The 20149-nt window shown below is 36.4% G+C and overlaps 1 protein-coding gene across 1 annotated transcript in view; it reads left to right on the top strand.

Moving 5' to 3' along the window:
• Window positions 1-978: 978 nt before the first annotated feature.
• Window positions 979-20149, top strand: part of ANAPC1 (anaphase promoting complex subunit 1) — a 158631-nt gene continuing 139460 nt past the window's right edge. Inside the window, exons 1-11 of the mRNA XM_012656759.1 lie at window positions 979-1212; window positions 3230-3466; window positions 4462-4623; window positions 9753-9807; window positions 10010-10110; window positions 10724-10806; window positions 12128-12201; window positions 14290-14435; window positions 14661-14881; window positions 15795-16004; window positions 18808-18903. Coding sequence (XP_012512213.1) covers window positions 3254-3466; window positions 4462-4623; window positions 9753-9807; window positions 10010-10110; window positions 10724-10806; window positions 12128-12201; window positions 14290-14435; window positions 14661-14881; window positions 15795-16004; window positions 18808-18903 — 1361 coding nt within the window. The 5' untranslated portion in view covers window positions 979-1212; window positions 3230-3253. The remainder of the gene's footprint in view (window positions 1213-3229; window positions 3467-4461; window positions 4624-9752; window positions 9808-10009; window positions 10111-10723; window positions 10807-12127; window positions 12202-14289; window positions 14436-14660; window positions 14882-15794; window positions 16005-18807; window positions 18904-20149) is intronic.

Genomic DNA, 20149 nt, shown 5'->3' with positions numbered 1-20149 from the left:
AAAAAAACCAAAAACAAAACTGTTACAATTTAAAAAAGACAAAACCCAATTAAAAAAAATCAAAACTTTAACCTCATTTGTATCCTCCAGACCAGGGAATTCTGGGAATATTTTGGTTTCAGGTAAATGACTATAGCAAATGGCAGGTCTACTCAAAGTTCTAAGAGATGCTCCTTCCTGTTGGACTGAAGCCTTCTGAGAAGGGGCACCCCAAAGGATGATGTTCCAAGAGACGAGAATGAACCAAGACCCCTAGATGCAAAATGTGTATGGGGAATCTCAGTACTGTGTTAGTGAAGATGTAAAGTTGCAGCCAACTTTACATTCTTGGGTAAAGAAATGGACTTTATTTATTAGGCAACAGGAGGCCTGTCAATAGTTTTAACCTAGAGATGCTAGGCAATGGGAAATTAGAGATCAAGGAAGTGTTCTAGTTCCCCTAAGTGTGATATTGCACAGCTGAACCCACAGACAGGGAGGGAGGGGTAAAGCTGGGGTTCTTAACCTATGTCTATTAATCGCCTGGGGAAGTTTTTGTGAATCTCGGAAATTGCAGGCAACGTTTCTGTGAGGGCCTTCACACCGTTCATCAACTTTCAGAGGGTCTGGACCCCAAAGGTTATAATGCACTGGCACACAGTGAAAATCAGCAGCTACCTGTTCCCCAACCCCTAGCCTGGAGGCACATAACTCCCCGTGTTATGTTAGCCAGGAGGCAGAAGCAAAACCAGCCAGGAAAGCCTCCCTCAGAGTTAGGAGGCAGTTCGGGCTCCTAGAGACATGATCTGCACTCCAAATTTGGAAGCCAGGAGGGTCCCATCGTTGAAACAGTCCTGCTTTGGGGATCTGCCCAGTCGTAAGCATGTTCTAAGTACCGGGCAGAAGCCGGCGCAGTCTTACCGCAACTGCGCAGGCGCTAGGACCGCAGGGTCACCGTGCGCCTCTCGTGACGCCCCGCCCCGGCGCGAGGCAGGACGGGAAAGCCAAGATGGACGCGTCCATTTGATGGTCTCGCACACCTGCCTGCCATTAGCAGTTGCACTTATTGCTGCTGCCCATTCTTCCTCCAGAATAGGAGGAGAGGGGATGAGAAGCTGCCGCGTCCGAGGAGTCACTGTGATCGACCCCGCCGCTGCCCTCGGGCCTCCTCGGCCCCTGCACCTCCCGGAGCAGCCGGGGCTCGCCGCGCCTGACGCGTCCCGGCTTACACAGGTGCGGGCCCGGGTCCGCAGCGCCAGGTGGTGTGTCGCGCGTCCCCTGACCCTCGCACCCGATTCACGTCCGGTGACCCTGAGGGTTAGGAACCCGGGGGCAGCCCCTGAGCGTGTCTGGGGGCTGAAAGGGCTCCTGGCCTGTGGGCTGAGTTGTACTTCCCAGCTCTCTCCTTGCGGTTCTCTTTTCTGAGCTAAAGGCGGCATCTCATGTGTGGTCTCAGCTTCTAGATTGGCCCCCCAGACCCCCTGAGTGGGTTTTTTGAGGCCCAGTCTCTTAGTCTGTTGTTTACACCGCCCGCTAAAGAGGCTGAGGAAGCACTGTCTTTTTGTGGAGTCTCATCTCAAGGTCCCTTTTGTGTTTGCTTTAGGTCTCCTTTTTTTTGGCAGAGCAGGTTTTGTTTCTAGCAATTAATGCTGGTATTTTCATTTATAGCATATCGATTTAATATAGTGCGTTTATGTGTAGCTTTTATGTGTTGCCCCAACAAGTAAAAACATTTATGAAAGTTTGGGGCGCTGTAAAAGTATTAAATATGTTGCCTTAATCAGTACAAAAAGATACTGTGCTGTGAAAATAATCCTTAATTAATCATTCTGTATTTTTCTCTCAAAGTTATGAGAAAATAACGTTACAAAATTGCACAACTAAAGTTGGATAAAATCGCAAATTCTTTAATGTTTGTTATCCTTTTGGATAGAATATAGGAAGACCAGTTGAATTTTGTTTGTAAGGCACTTTTTTAGTTATGTCCCAAGTTCAAGTGTTTTCAATACTGATTTATTTCTAGCAGGAAGAAAAAAAAACCAAAAACTTGTGTCCTATTTTGTGACCTTATAATCTCAGGAATAACGTTAATTCGCACCAAAATTTGGGAGTCTAAAGGAGTGGTATAGGTACTATATAGACTTTGAGGTGTTTGTGCAGCAAAGAAAACTGATGCCAAAAAGACCTCAGATGAGAAGTCTAAGTCAAATTTAATTGAACTCTATTAATCTTGGGTGCCGTTTCACTTCAAAGATTGTAGTGCTGACAATTGAATGTTTTGATTTCTGTGTTTGAGGATTACCGCTTAGATGCGATGCCAGGAATCCTGTTTTTATTGTAGATGTTGTCTCATAGACAGAACTGGCACCCACATTATATACTACATTATACAGTGTCAGAATTTTACCATCTGCCTCTTACTGTATGTAGAAATGTTAGGGAGGTACAGCAGCATGTTTCCACCCACACTTCATCCGCATCTTTGTAGCAGTAAACTATACAGTAATGGATTATATTAATTAAAAGCTAGGACTCTTAAGTCTGCTGTAAGAGACTTAAGCATGACTATTCCATGGCTAGAGTTATTCATGCCTTGGTTCCCTGTGTTTGGGTAATTGAAATTGGAAAATTGATCTGTAGTTATATATTTAGGTGGGATTGGGTTGTCAAAGCTACTTATGACATTTGCTAACTTATTAGATCTTTTGTGGATTGGTCAACCGAGAGCAGTAGTTCAACTTCTGATGAATTAGAGAAATAGTGGGTTTTTTGGTTTGCTTTATTTCATTATGCCAGTGATCCCTTAGGCATGCTTTTCAAATGAGGTTCCAGCATCTGAACAGAAATGACCTTAAATGTTGAGAAGCCAGGTAGTTACAGGACTATAAGGTACAATTTGTCTAAATATTTTATATATGAATTGTGGAAAATTAGTGAAGAGTGGTAGGAAACATGGGATAGGTATTGTGGGAGGGTATAATTACTTGTCTCAACTCAGTGGTTTCCTACAGTGGTTAACTGTCTATTTGTCAGTCTGCAATTAAAATGTGGTAGCTAAAATATGACAGTAACCACAATTGCCCAATGGAATCAAACCTGGAAGGCCCTTTGATGTTGTAATTACTTATGTACCTACAATATGATAGGATTGACAGTCATCTAAGGATTAATGACTTACGTAAATGCTTATGGTATTTTTGTTCTGGTTTTGAGTCTAGAAGCTGACCAGAATGTGTTTGAATTCATACAGAAATAATGTTGATATTCGGAACCCATGTCGAACTTCTATGAAGAAAGGGCAACGATGATTGCAGCCGGGGATTTGCAGGAATTTGTTCCTTTTGGTCGAGACCACTGCAAGCACCACCCTAATGCTTTGAACCTTCAGCTTCGCCAGCTGCAGCCAGCCTCTGAATTATGGTCTTCTGATGGTGCTGCTGGCTTGGTGGGATCCCTTCAGGAGGTTACAATCCACGAAAAACAGAAGGTTCCACTGAATTTCCCATTTTATTTTTGAAATGTAGAGTGATATGATCTACTTGTAATTTACAGTACCCAGATGCAACTGAGAAATGAGTATGATGCTACTTCTAGGATAGAGGTTAAGGTTTGGTAATTTCAGTCAATGCTAAAATACTGACTTTACCATATTATAGTGTTCATTTAGACATACTATATATCTTGTGGTTTTATAATGAGAGTCAAGTTCAGTACTATGATTATGGTCCCTTTTAAACCTCTTTCTCTGACATAGTATGGGAGACCAGATTTCATGTTAGCTAATGGTTAAATGGTAGAGATCAGAAATGGTCCCTGCTACAAAAGACTTACATTTTTCTAAAGGAGAGAAGAAATACCACATAAGTAGGTAGAGTAGTAGTTCTTAAATAGGGGAAGGAGATGTGTGTGTCAGAAAATCAGCCCTGCCCTCCTTATTCCATTTTGATATCCTTTTGGGATACCAGAATCTCAGGGAGGGAAAGTCTACGTAGTTAGAAATTGAACCTGCTCTTTCTTTCTTTCATTTCCAGGGTAGTACAAAGAAAGGAAGGTGAATATATATATGTAATAGCTATGAAGCAGGGAGTACTGCATTGTATATGAACTCCCCCAGTGAGTCCCACATGCGTTTCATTGATCCCTCTTGACTCACCCTCCCATACACTTAATATGTCTTTATAGTCTCCCAAGGATGTGATTTCATTTTTGGACCTATAGATAAGGTATAATTTTTGTTTATATTATTGGCAGAATAATATAGTGGTATAATATAAAACATTTAGCATAGAGAATTCTTGAGCAAATTCTTGTTCATGAAATCCTGTAATGTATAATGCACATACACATACTCTGTTAATCCGTGCACAAAACCTAGGAGTTGGGCTTGGATTGAGTCTTATGCCACAGGCAAATAAATCTTGCTCTACACTACTGAAAAAGAAAAAAGTGCTTAAACATATCTTTCATGTGTTAATTTTTAAGGAAAGCTGGCAGCTAAGGAAGGGAGTAAGTGAAATTGGAGAGGAAGCGGACTATGATGAGGAACTCTATGTTGCTGGAAATATGGTGATCTGGAGCAAAGGAAGTAAAAGCCAGGCATTGGCAGTTTATAAAGCATTTACGGTCGACAGTCCTGTTCAACAGGTGAGTTGATTTGAATTTTAGCATTTGATTGATTATTTAATGCATTTTTTTTAAAAAAGCTTTTGTTTTGAAATTTAACAGAAATGGTAACAGCATAAGGATCCCAGCAGCTGGTTGTACATTTTAACATGTAGTGAAGATAATGGCAGGGGAATAAAAATTTCACTTTATTTTTATTTTATATATCATCACTTTTTTTTTTTAACACTATCCTTTGTCACTTTAATGATAAGCTTTAAATACTTTTTCCTTGGGTAATTCAATTTGTTTTTGTCTTATAACAAAAAGTTATAAGACACTAAAGGTACAAAAATTGTTGGGTTTTTTTGGAGACAGAGTCTTGCTCTGTTGCCTCGGGTAGAGTGCAATGGTGTTATTGTAGCTTACTACAACCTCGAAGTCCTGGGTTCAAGTGATCCTCCTGCCTCAGCCTCCTGAGTAGCTGGGATTACAGGCATGTGGCAAGATGCCTGGCTAATTTCTCTATTTCTAGTAGAGACGGGGGTCTTGCTCTTGCTCAGGCTGGCCCTGAACTCAAGCAGTCCTCCTACCTCGGCCTCCCAGAGTGCTAGGATTACAGACGTGAGCCACCACGCCTGGTCTGAGTACAAAAATATTTTAGCACATGATTATAATTGATTGCAAAGTATTGAATAAATAAAAATCATTGGGTTCATAATGATACTCAGAAAGAGAAAGAAAAAAACACTAATTTCCTACCATTGCAGTTGGCCATTACACCTAACTCCGTTCTGAAAATTGGTAATGAAAGGGAGGGAATTAAGCATTTGCCATATTTTTTCAGGAAGACATGCAGTTCAGCTCCATTCGATGATTTGATGAAGAAGAACTCATAGAAGAATGCTAGTTAATAAATGTAGAAGGAATGATAAAATTAGAAAATCACTGTTTTGTAACCTCCAGTGCAATAATTGATTCAGGCGAGGCTTGTAAATGGATATAACACTGTTGGGTGAAAGATATTATATGGATTACTTGCTAAACGTGAAGGAACAAATGTATCTCTACTTTGGGGTTATCTGTGAAGTGACTGAGAATTAGCAGTGGGATGAAGGAGTATTAATGTGCTTCCAGCTATAAATGCAGAATGAAGTACATGATGTCGTCTATTAAGTTTTCTTCCCAGAAATATTTAACCCAAACATTTAGACCTAACTTCCAGCTTATAGGAAATATAGGACCTAGAGGATCAAATTTTAAATACTGTGAGATGAAGAGTGAGTTGGAGGTATGGATGAGATAAGAATGGCTGAAAGTTGATAATTACTGAAGCTGGCCAATTGGGCTTCATTATCATATTCTGTTTACTTTGTATATATTTGAAATTTTCCATCATAAAAAGTTTATAATCTACATTCTGGTCTCTTTTAAAAAATCAGTCATGGAGAGAGAAAAAAGGTGGGAAGTATTCTAGATTAAAAGAGACAAAAGGGACATAACCAGGTGCAATATTTTTTGAACTTTGTTAAATGAACTTTGAATCTTGATTCTAGAAAACTAGCTAAAAAAGGACATTTTTGGGGAAAATTTGGGAAAGTTGAAAATGGACTGGATTATTAGGTGATGTAAGAGAATTACTATTTTTTTTTTTTAGGATGGATGACGGTTTTGTGGTTTTTATAGGAGAACATCTTTATTTTTAGAAAATGCATGATGAAGTATTTAGGTGTGAAGTATCATGATACGTGTGCAATTTATTTTCAAAGATCCAGCATCCCCCGTTTCAAAAATTCCACATGTACCCATTTGCACACACATAAACAAATATGGCAAAATGTTAATGATGGTTGGATTTAGGAGAAACATGTTCACTGTATTACTTCAATTTTTCTTACTGAAAATTTTTAGAATAAAAATTTGGGGGAAAAAGCTAATACATTTATAGTAGTTGAATAGATTTGACAAGAGGTTTTGGAGACTTTGACTAATGTTAATTTCCACATTTGTGAATACTGAAATCCTTGTACTAGGACACTGTTTATTCCTTCCTAACACCCCATTGACTGTTTCCTGATGAGCATTGTACTGTTACTATTTATTATAAAGGATAAGCTGAATTATTCCAAAATTTGAGGCCATGTATGAAAGCATTTTTATCCAAGAGTGGTGAAGCTAGTGATCTTTTTGATGATAATTTTTCTCATATAACTCATGTAGTTAGTATAGATGTGAAAAGTGGATTTCACAATATCCAAGTAGTTCTTTGTTTCTATGTTTTCATCTTAATTTCTCCAAGGAACAATTGCCTGTTTACTAGATTCAGTGGATGTGCAGTTAGATGTATTGTCTCTTTTAAGATCACTTGTAAGTGTAATCATAAGATTTGGAATTTCAGTCCTTTTGGCCTGGAAAGTATATTGTAATTTAGTCTTCTTGCTAGTATGGAGAAAGATAATTTTATATTTTGGTTAAGAAATAATACCAGGTGTGTGTGACTCATTCTATTTGTTCATTCTTTTTATTCATCCTACAGGTATTAGTCTATCTTTGTTTTAGACATTGTGCCGAGTGCTGGGGCTACAAAGATGAATATACAGTTAGTTTCTGCCATTGAAGGACTCATAGCCTAGAAAGGAGAACAGATAAGCTAAAATGGTGTATTCTGAGTGCTGTATAATAACTGGGTGGGTGTCCACAGTGTGGTGAGAGCCCAAAGGACTGAGGTCCAAAGGCAGGTTTTTCAAAGAAGATGCTATTTGAATTGTAAATTGATGAAAGAAGGGCATTCTAGGCAGAGGGAACCACAGCAAAAAGAACTATGGAAAACATGACTTAGTCTCTAAGTTCAGAATGTGTGGGTATGGAGAGATGTAAGTGGGTGCTAGAAGTATCCAGACGGCAGGGCCTTGTATATAAACCAGGGAATTTGATTTTAAACTGTATGCAGAAGGGAGCCTACCAAGGATTTTAAAGTGGAAAACAATCAGCTTTGTATTTCAAGAAGAGATTATTTTGTTGGCAGTGTACAGATAAGTTTGACTGGAGAGTAGGGAGACTGTTGTCAGGGAAACTTTTTTTGTGGTAGTTCAGGTGAGTGAGGTTGGTCCCTTGAAGAAAGAGAAGACAGGTGAGAAAGCTGAAGGAGATACGAAAGAGGTTAGTGATCTCTTAGATATCAGGGATAAAGGAAATGTTAAAATATTTAGTTTTAGAGACTTTGAGGATGGAATTTCATAAAAGGAAGTCAAGATTCTAAGAGGTGCAGTGTAGTGTAGATTTTGGACATTTCAAATTGGAGTGTAGCTCTGATGACTGTTTTTCTTCATGATTTTTCATTTGCTAACCATTAAAAACTCCTATGTCTCAACAACAACAACAAAAGAAACAACCCAATTAAAAAAATGTGTGAAAGGACTTAAATAGACATTTCTTTTTTTTTTTTTGACCATGAGAAATTGGTTTGAAAAATAGACATTTCTTTAAAGAAGATATACGAGTGGCCAATAAACACATGAAAAGATATGCTCAACTTCACTAATTAGGCAAATGCAAATTACAACCACAATGAGTTACCACTTCATTAGGTTGGCTGTTACCAAAAAAATAAAAATAACAGCTGTTGGTGAGAATGTCTAGAAATTGGAACCCTTGTGTATTGCTGGTGGGAATATAAAAATGATGTAGAAAACAGTTTGGCAGATCCTCAAAAAGTTATACATAGCCAGCCTGAGCAAGAAAAGACCCCATCTCTACTAAAAATAGAAAGAAATTAGCTGGACAACTAAAAATATATAGAAAAAATTAGCCGGGCATGGTGGCATGTGCCTGTAGTCCCAGCTACTTGGGAGGCTGAGGCAGAAGGATTGCTTGAGCCAGGGAGTTTGAGGTTGCTGTGAGCTAGGCTGATGCCACGGCACTCTAGCCCAGGCAACAGAGTGAGATGCTACCTCAAAAAAAAAAAAAAAAAAAAAAAAGTTATACGTAGAACTACCATATGATCCAGCAATTCCACTTTTAGTTGTATACACTAAAGAATTGAAAGAACTGAAAGGAGGGACTCATAGATACTGCAGTGTTTGTAGCAGCACTGTTCATAACAGCCAAAAAGTGGAAACAACCCCATACATCCATTGACAGATGGATAAACAAAATGTAGCATATGCAAACAGTGCCATACTATTCAGCTTTCAAAAGGAATGAAATTCTGATACATGCTACAACCTTGAAATTATTATGTTAAGTGAAATAAACCAGACACAAAAGGATACATATTGTACGATTTTAGTTATTACTATATGAGGTACCTAGCATAGGCAGATTTTTAGGGAAAATGGAATAGAGGTTACTAGGGCTAGGGGAAGAGGGAAATGGGGAGTTATCGTTTAATGGGCTCAGAGGAAAAGTCCTGGACAGTGGTGAGGTTGTATAACATTGTGCAACCTCACAAATTATACAAACCTCGTAAATTTAATGTTAATGCTACTAAATTGTACACTTGAAAATAACTAAAATGGCAAATTTTATGTTGTGTATATTTTACCACAATTAACAAAACACATAAAAATGCTGCTAAATAATTTGAATAAGTGATTGTGAAGCATGCCAGTTAAAGTTTAATAATTTTTCCTTATTTGTAATTTGCAAGATTGGCCTTTAAGAAAAGGAGATGTTAGTTTTTCCAAATATTTTTCTAAAGTGAGTCTAGGGAGATTCTAAGAATAATGAGATCAATTGATAAATCTGGAGACTATAAAATAGCTTAGCAATTTGAAACTCTTTTGATAATCTTTAGCTTTGTGTGTAGGATACAGGATTTAATACAGGTTGAGCCATTATTTGAATTTTTGTTGTAAGACTTCTATCTAGGAGGTTTTTAAATTTTGTCTTTTCTTTTTTCATAAAATCTATTTATTTTTAAATATTTTATTTTTATGGATCTTTTGATAAAATTTAATTGCAAACATAGTTTATCTTTCCTTATAAAATTTCTCATTAATTAGTCTAATTTTATTTTTTCATATTCTATTTTGTTCCCATGGTGTATGTGTTGAGCTGAGAAGGAGGGAAAGTTATTATGTAGATGCCATTATTATTATTTAGATGCCATTAGTTAATAGATTATTATTTAGAAACAATTCTCTTAGGTAAGCATTTTGTTTTGATTTTAGGCATTGTGGTGTGACTTCATTATATCACAGGATAAGTCTGAAAAGGCCCACTACAGTAAGTTTCTTTTTGAAATTTTATTTCTCTTATGATGATTCTAAATGTTTGTCTCATTGTTTTTTTTCATTCAAAATAAGTAGCCACTAATAGTGGTTTAGCCTAAGTATCTTTTTTATTGTGCATTAAAGAATTTGTATTGTTAGGATCGAACTCTTTAGGGGAAAAACTCAGTAAATCTTGTTGTACACTTTCTTTTCAGGTAGCTATGAAGTAGAAAAATGCATATGTATATTGCAAAGCTCATGTATTAACATTCATAGCATAGAAGGAAAGGATTACATAGCTTCCTTACCATTTCAGGTAAACTTTAATGTTTCAATTTTTTGTGTGTATTTTGTTGGAGAACATTTTGAATTAATTGATTTCAGAGGTATGTCCTATGTCTCTTATGTCTTGTAGTAATCAAGAATGTTATTTTTACTCAAATAAAATAACTACATTTTGGCGGCTTTAGTGGTTTGCCATTTTTCTATTCTACCCATAAAAAATAAGTTATTTAATGAAGTGAATTATGAAGTCTTTTCTGAGAGGCTTTTTATCAGTTTAAATGGCATATAAGAAACTTCGGTTATATTAGATAAGGCATGGGAACAATACTGGTCTTTTTCCTGTTGTGCTTTGTCTTTTTAATGTCTAGTGCTATTGTTAACATTTTATCACATTGTCATTTTTTTACTATACTAGCCACTGGCAGGAATTTCACATTGAAAAACTCCTCTTCCTTAGATTTGATTTTATTTTAGAGTTGCTTATCAAAATTACTTTTTAAAAATATTATACTTAATGATCATTTTACTTTGTAAAGATCTTATGAAATTGGAAGAAAACCTAATGTTTTGTAATGTTTCCTAAAAACATTTTATAAAGGGTAGATACTCTTACTTCTGTCTTTTCCCACTCTTTTACCTGGTAGGTTGCAAATGTTTGGCCCACTAAGTATGGATTGTTGTTCGAACGAAGCAGTTCTTCACATGAGGTACCTCCAGGTCCACCCAGGTATTCATTTTATTCAGTTCAGAATGTTACTAACTTGGGCTTTTTTTGTGTTGGTTCTGAGGTAAAATTGTTTACCTAAAAATTTGGGATGATGATAATTTTTGTGCTAATAGCATAGATATACTGCCATTTTCTCTCATCTTAGTACAGGTTGAGTATCCCTAATCTGAAAATCCCAAATGCTCTAAAATCTGAAACTTTTTGAATGCCACCATGGTGCTCTAAGGAAGTGCTCGTTGAAACATTTTGGGTTTCAGATTTTCAGACTAGGAATGCTCAACTGGTAAATGCAGATATTTCAAAATCTGAAAAAATATGAAATCCAAAATACTTCTGGTCGCAAGCATTTTGGATAAGGGATAGTCAACCTGTATTGTATAATTATGAGCTTTACTGTCTTGGCACTTAATTATCTACAATTTTTTTCCCCACCAACTAGTAAAATTGAATAAGCAAATAGCTTGAAAATAACAAGATTCAATTTTTAGCTGTCATGTTTTCATTGTACTACTTCGGGAAGATCATGAGAGCTTTCTTAGCTTTAGTTTCCTTATATGTTACAGGAATGTGATCATTTACCTCATTTACCTCTTAGGATTTATGCAAAGATCAAATGAGCTAAATGTATATAAGCTTTGACATAGGGCCTGGTGTGCATTAGGTGTGCAATAAATGGTGGAGTCTTATTGGTAGTGTGTTTACGTTGTCTCCCTATGAATTGGGAGTGCATTGAAGCGCAGGAGCATATAGCACCTATCTTTGTGTGGTGAAGAGGTAGACACTTGCTGAGTTTAAAAATACTGCTTGTAGATTTTAATCTCTTTCTGTTTCAATAGAGAGCCTGTTATATCCCTCCTTTTAAAAAAAGTACTTCAAAAATGTAGGCTTTTAATTTACTTGAAGTAGTTTTCCTTCTTTTTTTTAAGTATACTCCCTTGTAAGCAGGTATAGGAGACAAAATTTCTTTCTTAGCTTCCATAGACATACTACTACTAAGAGAGGTAAATAAAAAAGACTGCCTTATGCCCATTACTCCATTGAATCTGTAATGTGAGGACTACTGTTTGCACATATTCCCTGGGTTATATTGATTTCCCTCTGTATGTATATGTAAAATTACTCTAAGGAGAGATTCCAGGATTGAAATAGAAGACACTGTGAAAAGCAATATGTAAAAAGTTTAGAAGATTGCATTTTGAGATGATGGGTTTTTTGTTGCTCTTGTAATCTGGAGAAGACATTTCTATGTAAGGAAAGTGCAAAATTTGACAAATGTAGTCATCTTACATTGGCAATTGATTATTTATTTCTTTATTGCTAGAGAACCTTTACCCACTATGTTCAGCATGTTGCACCCACTAGATGAAATAACCCCACTTGTTTGTAAATCTGGAAGTAAGTGTATTTTTATATCCTTTTATATAAGCTTTTTTGTTTTTTGTTTTGACTTGGGATAAGAAGGGAGCTTATTTGAAAACTGACTTGTAAAAATAATATAATTTAAGCATTTTACAAAATTGACTTTTTATTATGGAAGTAGTTCATATTAAAGCAAGAACTTCTTCCTATTACCATGGTATTAACTGTTCTACGTTTATTTTAGCAAAACAGGGAAAGTGAAATATTAAAATTTACACAGTACAGGCCCTGCATTTTTTCTTTAAACAAAAAAATTTTAGTTCATCCAAATATCTATCATTTATTTATTCATAAGGAATGGAGTCATCTACACGTAGTTTAGTAGATATGTCAGTATTCGTGATTGATTTATATATCTTACTTTTACTAGAATAACTTTTAATATTTCCTACAAGTAGTTCTAGCTGCTTATCTTTAAATTTTTAAGTTTGGACAAACATAGGATAAATAATAAGGACCTAAAGGCTGAAAAAATGTTTATATTCTTTGACATTTTTATATTTTTAGGACTTTATCCCAAGTACATATTCTGATATACCACTGAGGCTTTAATCTGCTATATCACGCGTTGGCAAACTGCACTACATAGGCCAAATCCAGCCTGCAGCATGTTTTTGTAAAGCTTATGAGCTAAGAATGGTTTTCACCTTTTTAAAGAGTTGTAGAAAACAACAAAGGTTATGTGACAGAGTTAGTATGTGGATTGTAAGCCTAAACTATTCACCCTTTGGTATTTTACAGAACTTTGTTGACAATTTTATATTATATTGGTAGCAGTTAGAGACAACCTAAATAAACATGTTAGAGCCTATGATTAAGTGGTATGCAGCCATCATTGATCATGTCTTTGAACAGTATTTAATGACCTCAGGAATTGCTTATTCATAATGTTAAGTAGAATACAAAATTATAAACACAATATGATTCCGATTTTGTAAAAACCTATAAAGTGTGTGTATATGTATAGAAAAAAATTGGAAGAAAAACTCCCTAACATATTAATAGTGGATATTTTGAGATGGTGGCATTTTGAGTGATTTTTATTTATTTTTTTATAAAGTACATATTTCTTAATTTTTATAAAATCTTTTAAAATTTTTTAATATTTTAACTGAGAAGGAAGCATTTAGGAAGTGTCAAAAAAGGATATCGAAACCAGTCCATGGTACTTAGGAAGTAAAAGCTAAGACTTGCTAGGAAAAAATTTATTTTGCATGTGTAACCAGTTACGCAGAAGCAGTAACATACTGTTCAGCACTGTTTGAATAGTTATTATAGAGGACAGATTTCATACGGAAGAAAAGAATCAGTAAGGAAGTTCAACTTGAAAGAGTAGTCAATGCAATTGACTCAATCAATTGATTATCAATTGATAAGTAATCAACTTATCAATTGATAAGTAATCAACTTATCAATTGATAAGTTGATTCCTGAAAGAGTCATAGACTTTTTACCTAGGACTGCTGAATTTAATGGTGAGTCAGCACAAATCTTTAATATTAATTGCATGTATGTGAAATAGAAACTTGTAATGCTTTCATTTTTTTTTTTTTTTTTTTTTTTTGAGACAGAGTCTCACTGTGTTGCCCGGGCTAGAGTGCCGTGGCGTCATCCTTCCTAGCTCACAGCAACCTCAAACTCCTGGGCTCAAGCGATCCTCCTGCCTCAGCCTCCCAAGTAGCTGGGACTACAGGCATGTGCCACCATGCCTGGCTAATTTTTTCTATTTATTTTTAGTTGTCCAGCTAATTTCTTTCTATTTTTAGTAGAGATGGGGTCTTGCTCTTGCTCAGGCTGGTCTCGAACTCCTGAGCTCCAATGATCCAGCCACCTCGGCCTCCCAGAGTGCTAGGATTACAGGCATGAGCCACCACGCCTGGCTGTTTTTAATGTATTTTAGGGAAGTTGATGGTCAAAGTAAATTTATTAAAAGTTCAGAGTTAATGATGTAATATATTGATGGATTTTGTGCTCTGATTGGCTTGTTTTCTCTTTAGGAATTTTAAGAACTTGGTTCATAAAACCCATTGTTCTATACCTGATTGTTTCTGTTTTATTTTTCAGGTCTTTTTGGTTCATCACGGGTGCAGTATGTTGTAGATCCTGCAATGAAAATTGTTTTCCTCAACATTGACCCCTCCATTGTAATGACCTATGATGCTGTTCAAAATGTGCATTCTGTGTGGACTCTCCGGAGAGTCAAATCAGAGGTAAGGATAAAGCCAAGTCACTTCTCCTTAATATGAAAGGGTAGTTAATACTGAACACCTTCCTATGTTTTTGGAAGAATCATTTGTGAAATAGATTGAGCTTCTTGAAGAAAAAGAAATATCGTATCTTTAATAACTGATAACCTGCTCTGCATTCTCATAAGGAAATTGTCCTTTATTCTAATTACCATCTCCCCTCCCCCCCCTTCTTCATTTCAACTTAAGGAAGAGAATGCTGTTTTAAAGTTCTCTGATCAGGGGGGAACCCCACAGAATGCAGCCACTAGCAGCTCCCTCACGGCACATCTCAGAAGCCTCTCCAAGGGAGATTCCCCTGTGACTTCACCTTTCCAGAATTATTCCTCCATTCACAGCCAGAGTCGCTCAGCCTCATCACCCAGTCTGCACTCTCGCTCTCCTTCCATTTCGAACATGGCAGCTCTAAGGTGCGAGGGTTTCCTTGTTTTTAATGAGATACCCCAAACAAAAAATACCTTGTTTACAAGCTTTCTCTTATGTGTTGAAGGATTTAGAATTTATTTTGATAGCTTTGGGTATTTTTTAGGGAAACTAGCCATTATCCCAGTTGTGCTACTTTTACTAAGACTTCCAAGTCTACTATGTCACTTTCTTCGCATTTAGAAGCTGCTTATGCTTATTGTAAGATTGGTTGCCTCATTCCTGCCACTATGTGGCAGCAGTTTGATGAATATTAATTCCCAAAATACTTTGGTACTGTTTTCTTTTGCCCTAACTTATATTAGTTTTTCTTTTTTCTTGTTAGTTGATATCCCTATATGTCTACATACATAGGTAAATATGTTTATATCACCAGCTATAGATACATACATATATCTGTTTTTGTTGATTCGTGTATATATCTATATCTGGTGCTATAAGGACATAGTTTGGTTGGTGTATATAGGTCTGACTGTACAGGAACATTAGACCTTTCAGAGATGATGTCTTGCTACATTACCCAGGCTGGTCTTGCGCTCCTGGGCTCAGGAGATCCTCCTGCCTCAGCCTTCCGAGCTGGGACTACAGGAATGGGCCACCATGTTGGTTTAGATCATTTTGAGTAATATAAACAATGCATTTTCTGAGGAGGCAAATGAACAAATTTTTAGTTTTAAAAGAATGAATTCTAACAAGAATTCTAAATCTTTAGAATATAGTAAAGCATATTGACATGAACCATTTAAATAGCTACTCTTTTTTGAAAATTTTTTATTTCTGAGTAGGATTATGCCATGAATGCTCTTCTGTTGTAGAATTTTGGCAAGTGTCATGGTAGCATGTGCCATATAAGCCTGCATTGCTAATTGTTTTGCACTCTCTCCTCTGTTTATTTTACAGTCGTGCTCATTCTCCTGCCTTAGGAGTGCACTCTTTTTCTGGGGTACAAAGGTTCAACCTTTCAAGCCATAATCAGTCTCCAAGGAGACACAGTATTTCTCATTCTCCAAATAGTAATTCTAATGGCTCCTTTCTTGCACCAGAAACAGAGCCAATTGTTCCGGAACTGTGTATTGACCATTTATGGACAGAAACGATTACTAATACAAGGTTTGGAGTATATATTTTTATATTCAAAGAAAAATGTTGCTAAAAGTCTTGGAAAATATTTGATATTTTGCTTGAGGTTTCCATTTAATATAATCAGTTATTAATATGTGTAAAAATAGAGATATGTGTTAAGGCCACCTCAGTTTCAGTAGAGGATATTAGTGATATTAAAGTGATCACAAAAATATTTTGTCATTTGATATTTCTTCCTTATTAGTAATAGTGTCTCAGATTTGAGATATTTGATGTTTCAGGGGAGAAACAACTAATTTCTGTAGATTAGAAAATTTGGAGTTTTACAACATTTTTCGTAAGTTTTATCTTCATGTTAGTTGAGTGTCAGCTTTACTTTTTGGGAAACACAGTTCAGACTTCTCTTCTGTGTGATCTTCCTCCTTTTATGTTCTCTTTAATAATTCATTGATTAATTCAGCCGTATGTCAGTATGTATGTTAATTAATGGTGTAATATAATAAGTCCCTCTCCTCAGAAGAGAGACATAGTTGAAGGATAGTCTCACAGGAGGGACTACTTCTTGTGCTGGTAGGGCTTTGGAAAGATGAGTAGGTATTTGGTGGGCAGGTAAGTGGGGAAGGCCCCAGTAGCAGGTTGGATCAAAACAGAAGTTCTGGTGAGTGTGTGGTATATTCAGGGAATTACAGGTACTCCCATTTTGGTTTGTGCAGTGGGGAGGGAAGGGCTGAGAAAGGAGGCTTGAGTATAGGATTGCCAGTTGCCCTTTAGGACTGTTTTATTTGATGACAGTGCTAAGAAGGCGCTTTGTATGTAGCAGAGCAATAAATGTGGGAGTTGTCAGCTTATAAGTGGTGATTGAGGTGAGAGGGGTGGATTAGAATTTAAGGAGTGTGTAGAGGTGAGATTCATGGGGTTCCTGGAGGGCCTGTGGATGAGCTTGCAGTTGCAGGGCTTCTGTTAACTCTGAAATTGTATTCAGTAATCATGTGTATGTACAGTAGATAGGCTTTTTCCTAAGGAGAGGGTTTTAACGTTCATTAATACATTAACTGCCATGTGAATTGTATTTAACTCATGCTAGTTTTGAGCCCAGGGCCTCATGAAGCATATGTAACTCACAAGTCTCTTCACCTTGGGAGCTGCGAGAACAGTTTTTCAAGTTGCATATAATTCATGCATGGAACACCATAAAAAATAACAAATTTTTTATTAAATTAGGATTGTTTTCGAAGTTTTTATTCTATTTTCGTGATAAAACACTGGCCCCAAGGAAAAATTTTTTTTCCTAGTGTGGCAGTCCATGTGTTAAATTCTCAAAGGGGTCTATAACCTCCAAATAGTTAAAACCCAGTGGTGTAGAATTAGAAGGTGGCTAGGGACTGAAGTCCTTGGAAACTTAAGATTTTGGGGGTAAAAAGAGACAAAGCTGCTGCAGAGAGACAAAGCAAAAGAGGTCAGATGGGAGCAGCAGGAGGGAATATCACAGAACACAAAAAAAGAGAGCATTTCAAGAATACAGAGGTACCAGTACCGCTAGGTACTGGTGGAGTGTGGCCCTGACAGTTGAGCCCAGAGAAGAGGTACTTGGGTGGCAGTGGGTTCACTGGTGTCCTTGGCCAGAGCATTTTAGGCTTGGAGGGTGGCAGAGGGTAGGGGGAAGTGGGGTGGAAAAAGTAAATGGGGACTGAGGAGGTCAGCATAGGCATACGGACTATTTTAAGGAGTTTGCCTTTGAGTGGGAATGAGGATACAAAACTAGAGGGAATTTCAGGGTCAAGGAGAGTTTTGTTTTTGCTGAAGTATGTTAAGGAAAATTAGTTTTCATGACATCTTGCCCCTAAATACCACAGTGTGTATCTCTAAGAAGTTTTCTTACCTAACTACAGCACCATTTTTACATCCAACCAAATTAACAATAAGTTATATATATATATATATATATATATCTCTAACATTTAGTCTATCTTCATATTTTAAGACTTTTAATATGAGATAGTAGGCTATAAGGACTATACTCAAAGCAGGGAAAGCATTGAAAATGTAGGAGAGAGGAAATGGTTGATGGAAGGAGGAACCAGAAATGAGCACAGGTGGAGAGGTTAGCCTTGGGGAGAAAAAAGTGATGATTGATCAGATACATAGGGCAGGAGGTTGAGCTCTAAAGCCTTACAGCCTGATTTTCTCTGTGGAATGGAAGGCAAATGCATGTTCTTAGAGGGTGGGGTGAGAGTAGGTAGGCAGAGGAAAGTAAAGATGTAGACACAGTGTGAAAGAGGATTCTCTCTGTTCTTCATATATAAAATAATTTTTTACATTCAAAAATCATTTTTCTTTATCCTATTTGTAAGTGCAATACATTGTAGATCCTTATTTTTCAGACTAAATGTCTTCTCTAGCACCTTAGAAAGAAAGATTTGGGAATTAGAGGTATAGTTTTTAAAAAAGAGATGTGAAGTGGGGCCTAATCTGAGGAGAGGATAGATAGGAGAAGTGATGTTATCTGACCCTTTAAGGGGTAGGAATTGAAGTTTGCGTTACTTTACAAGTAGGTGGCTTGCGTAGTATATAATTAAAAAGTCCATTGATAATGATTAAATTTATTGTAAATTTCCCCAACAAAGCTGTGTAATGGGTTCACAATCAAAGAGCTGAAAGGAATCTTAGAGATCACAAAGTCTAATTCTTAGAAGTGTTTTTGTGTCTTCAAGGTTATTACTTGATCTAAGTAGTTTTTAGATTTCTTGCAGAATATTTTCAAAGACCTTTAATATTTACTGTAACAGATGTTTGGACTAATACTGACAGTTACTTTATTAATGTATTGTAGAGAGAAAAATTCACAGGCCTCAAAAGTGTTTATTACATCTGACCTATGTGGGCAGAAGTTCTTGTGCTTTTTAGTAGAGTCCCAGCTCCAGTTACGGTAAGTGTATGTGTTTCCCGTGTGTATGTAATTTAGGGCTGCTTTGTCTTTTTTTTTTTTCCTGGCTTACGTAGCTTTATTGAGAAATAATTTACATATCATAAAATTGACATGTTTTAACTGTACAATTAAATGAGTTTTAGTAAATTTACAGAGTTACACAGTCATCACCACAACCAAGTTTTAAAACATTTCTATCACTATAAAAAGATTCCCTTATGCCTGTTTGTAGTTAGTCTCATTTCCATTCCCCGCCTCAGAACAACCACTTTAGGCTTTCTGCCTCCATTGTTTAGCCTTTCCTGGACATTTTATATATATGTACATAAAATCATAAAATATGTAATTTTCTTATGTTCAGCTACTTTCATTTAGCGTGATGCTTTTTAGGATTCAGCATTTTGTGACATGACGGCTTCATACCTATTGTTGTGTAGTAGTCTATTGTATACATCTACCACATTTTGTTTATTCTTCATTTCATGACATTTGGTTTGTTTCTACCTTTTGACCATTGAGGATTATGGCACTATGAACATTTGAGCAGAAGTCTTTGTGTGGACATATAGGATTTCATTTCTCTTGGGTACATACCTAGGAGTGGAATTGTTGGGTTGAACGGCAAATTCATGTTTAACTTTTTAAGAAACTGCCAAACTATTTTCCAAATAACCTGCACCATTTTATATTCCCACCAGCAATGTATGAAGGCTAATGTCTCTTTATCCTTGACAACATTGGATATTGTCAGTCTCTTTGATTGTAGCCATTCCAGTGGTTGTGAAGTGGTTTTAGTTTGAATTTCCCTAATGTTATTCTGACATTGATCATCTTTTCCTGTGGTTATAAGCCATTCATTTATGTTCTTAGGTGAAATATCTATTCAAATCTTTTGCCAATGTATTTACTTTTTATTTTGAAATAATTATAGATCACAGGAAGTTGCAAAATAGTAAAGAGATCCTTGTAGCTTACACTCTTTTTCTCCCAAGAGTTAACATCTTACATAACTATAGTACATTATCAAAACCCAGAAATTGATGTCAGTACTATCCATGTACTTTATTTCAAATTTCAGCAGTTTGAGATGTACTCATTTGTGTGTGTGTGTGTGTATGGTTTCATGCAGTTTTCTGACATGTATAGATTTGTATAAATACCACCATGATCAAGATACAAAATATCTTTATCATCTTAAAGATCTCTCTTACGCTACCACTTTGTAGTTGCATACACCTTATCCTCC

The sequence above is a fragment of the Propithecus coquereli genome, unplaced genomic scaffold (genome assembly GCF_000956105.1).
Source record: "Propithecus coquereli isolate 6110/MARCELLA unplaced genomic scaffold, Pcoq_1.0 Scaffold519, whole genome shotgun sequence".
In the NCBI taxonomy this organism is placed as follows: Eukaryota; Metazoa; Chordata; class Mammalia; order Primates; family Indriidae; genus Propithecus; species Propithecus coquereli.
This window is presented reverse-complemented; position numbering and strand designations above follow the sequence as displayed.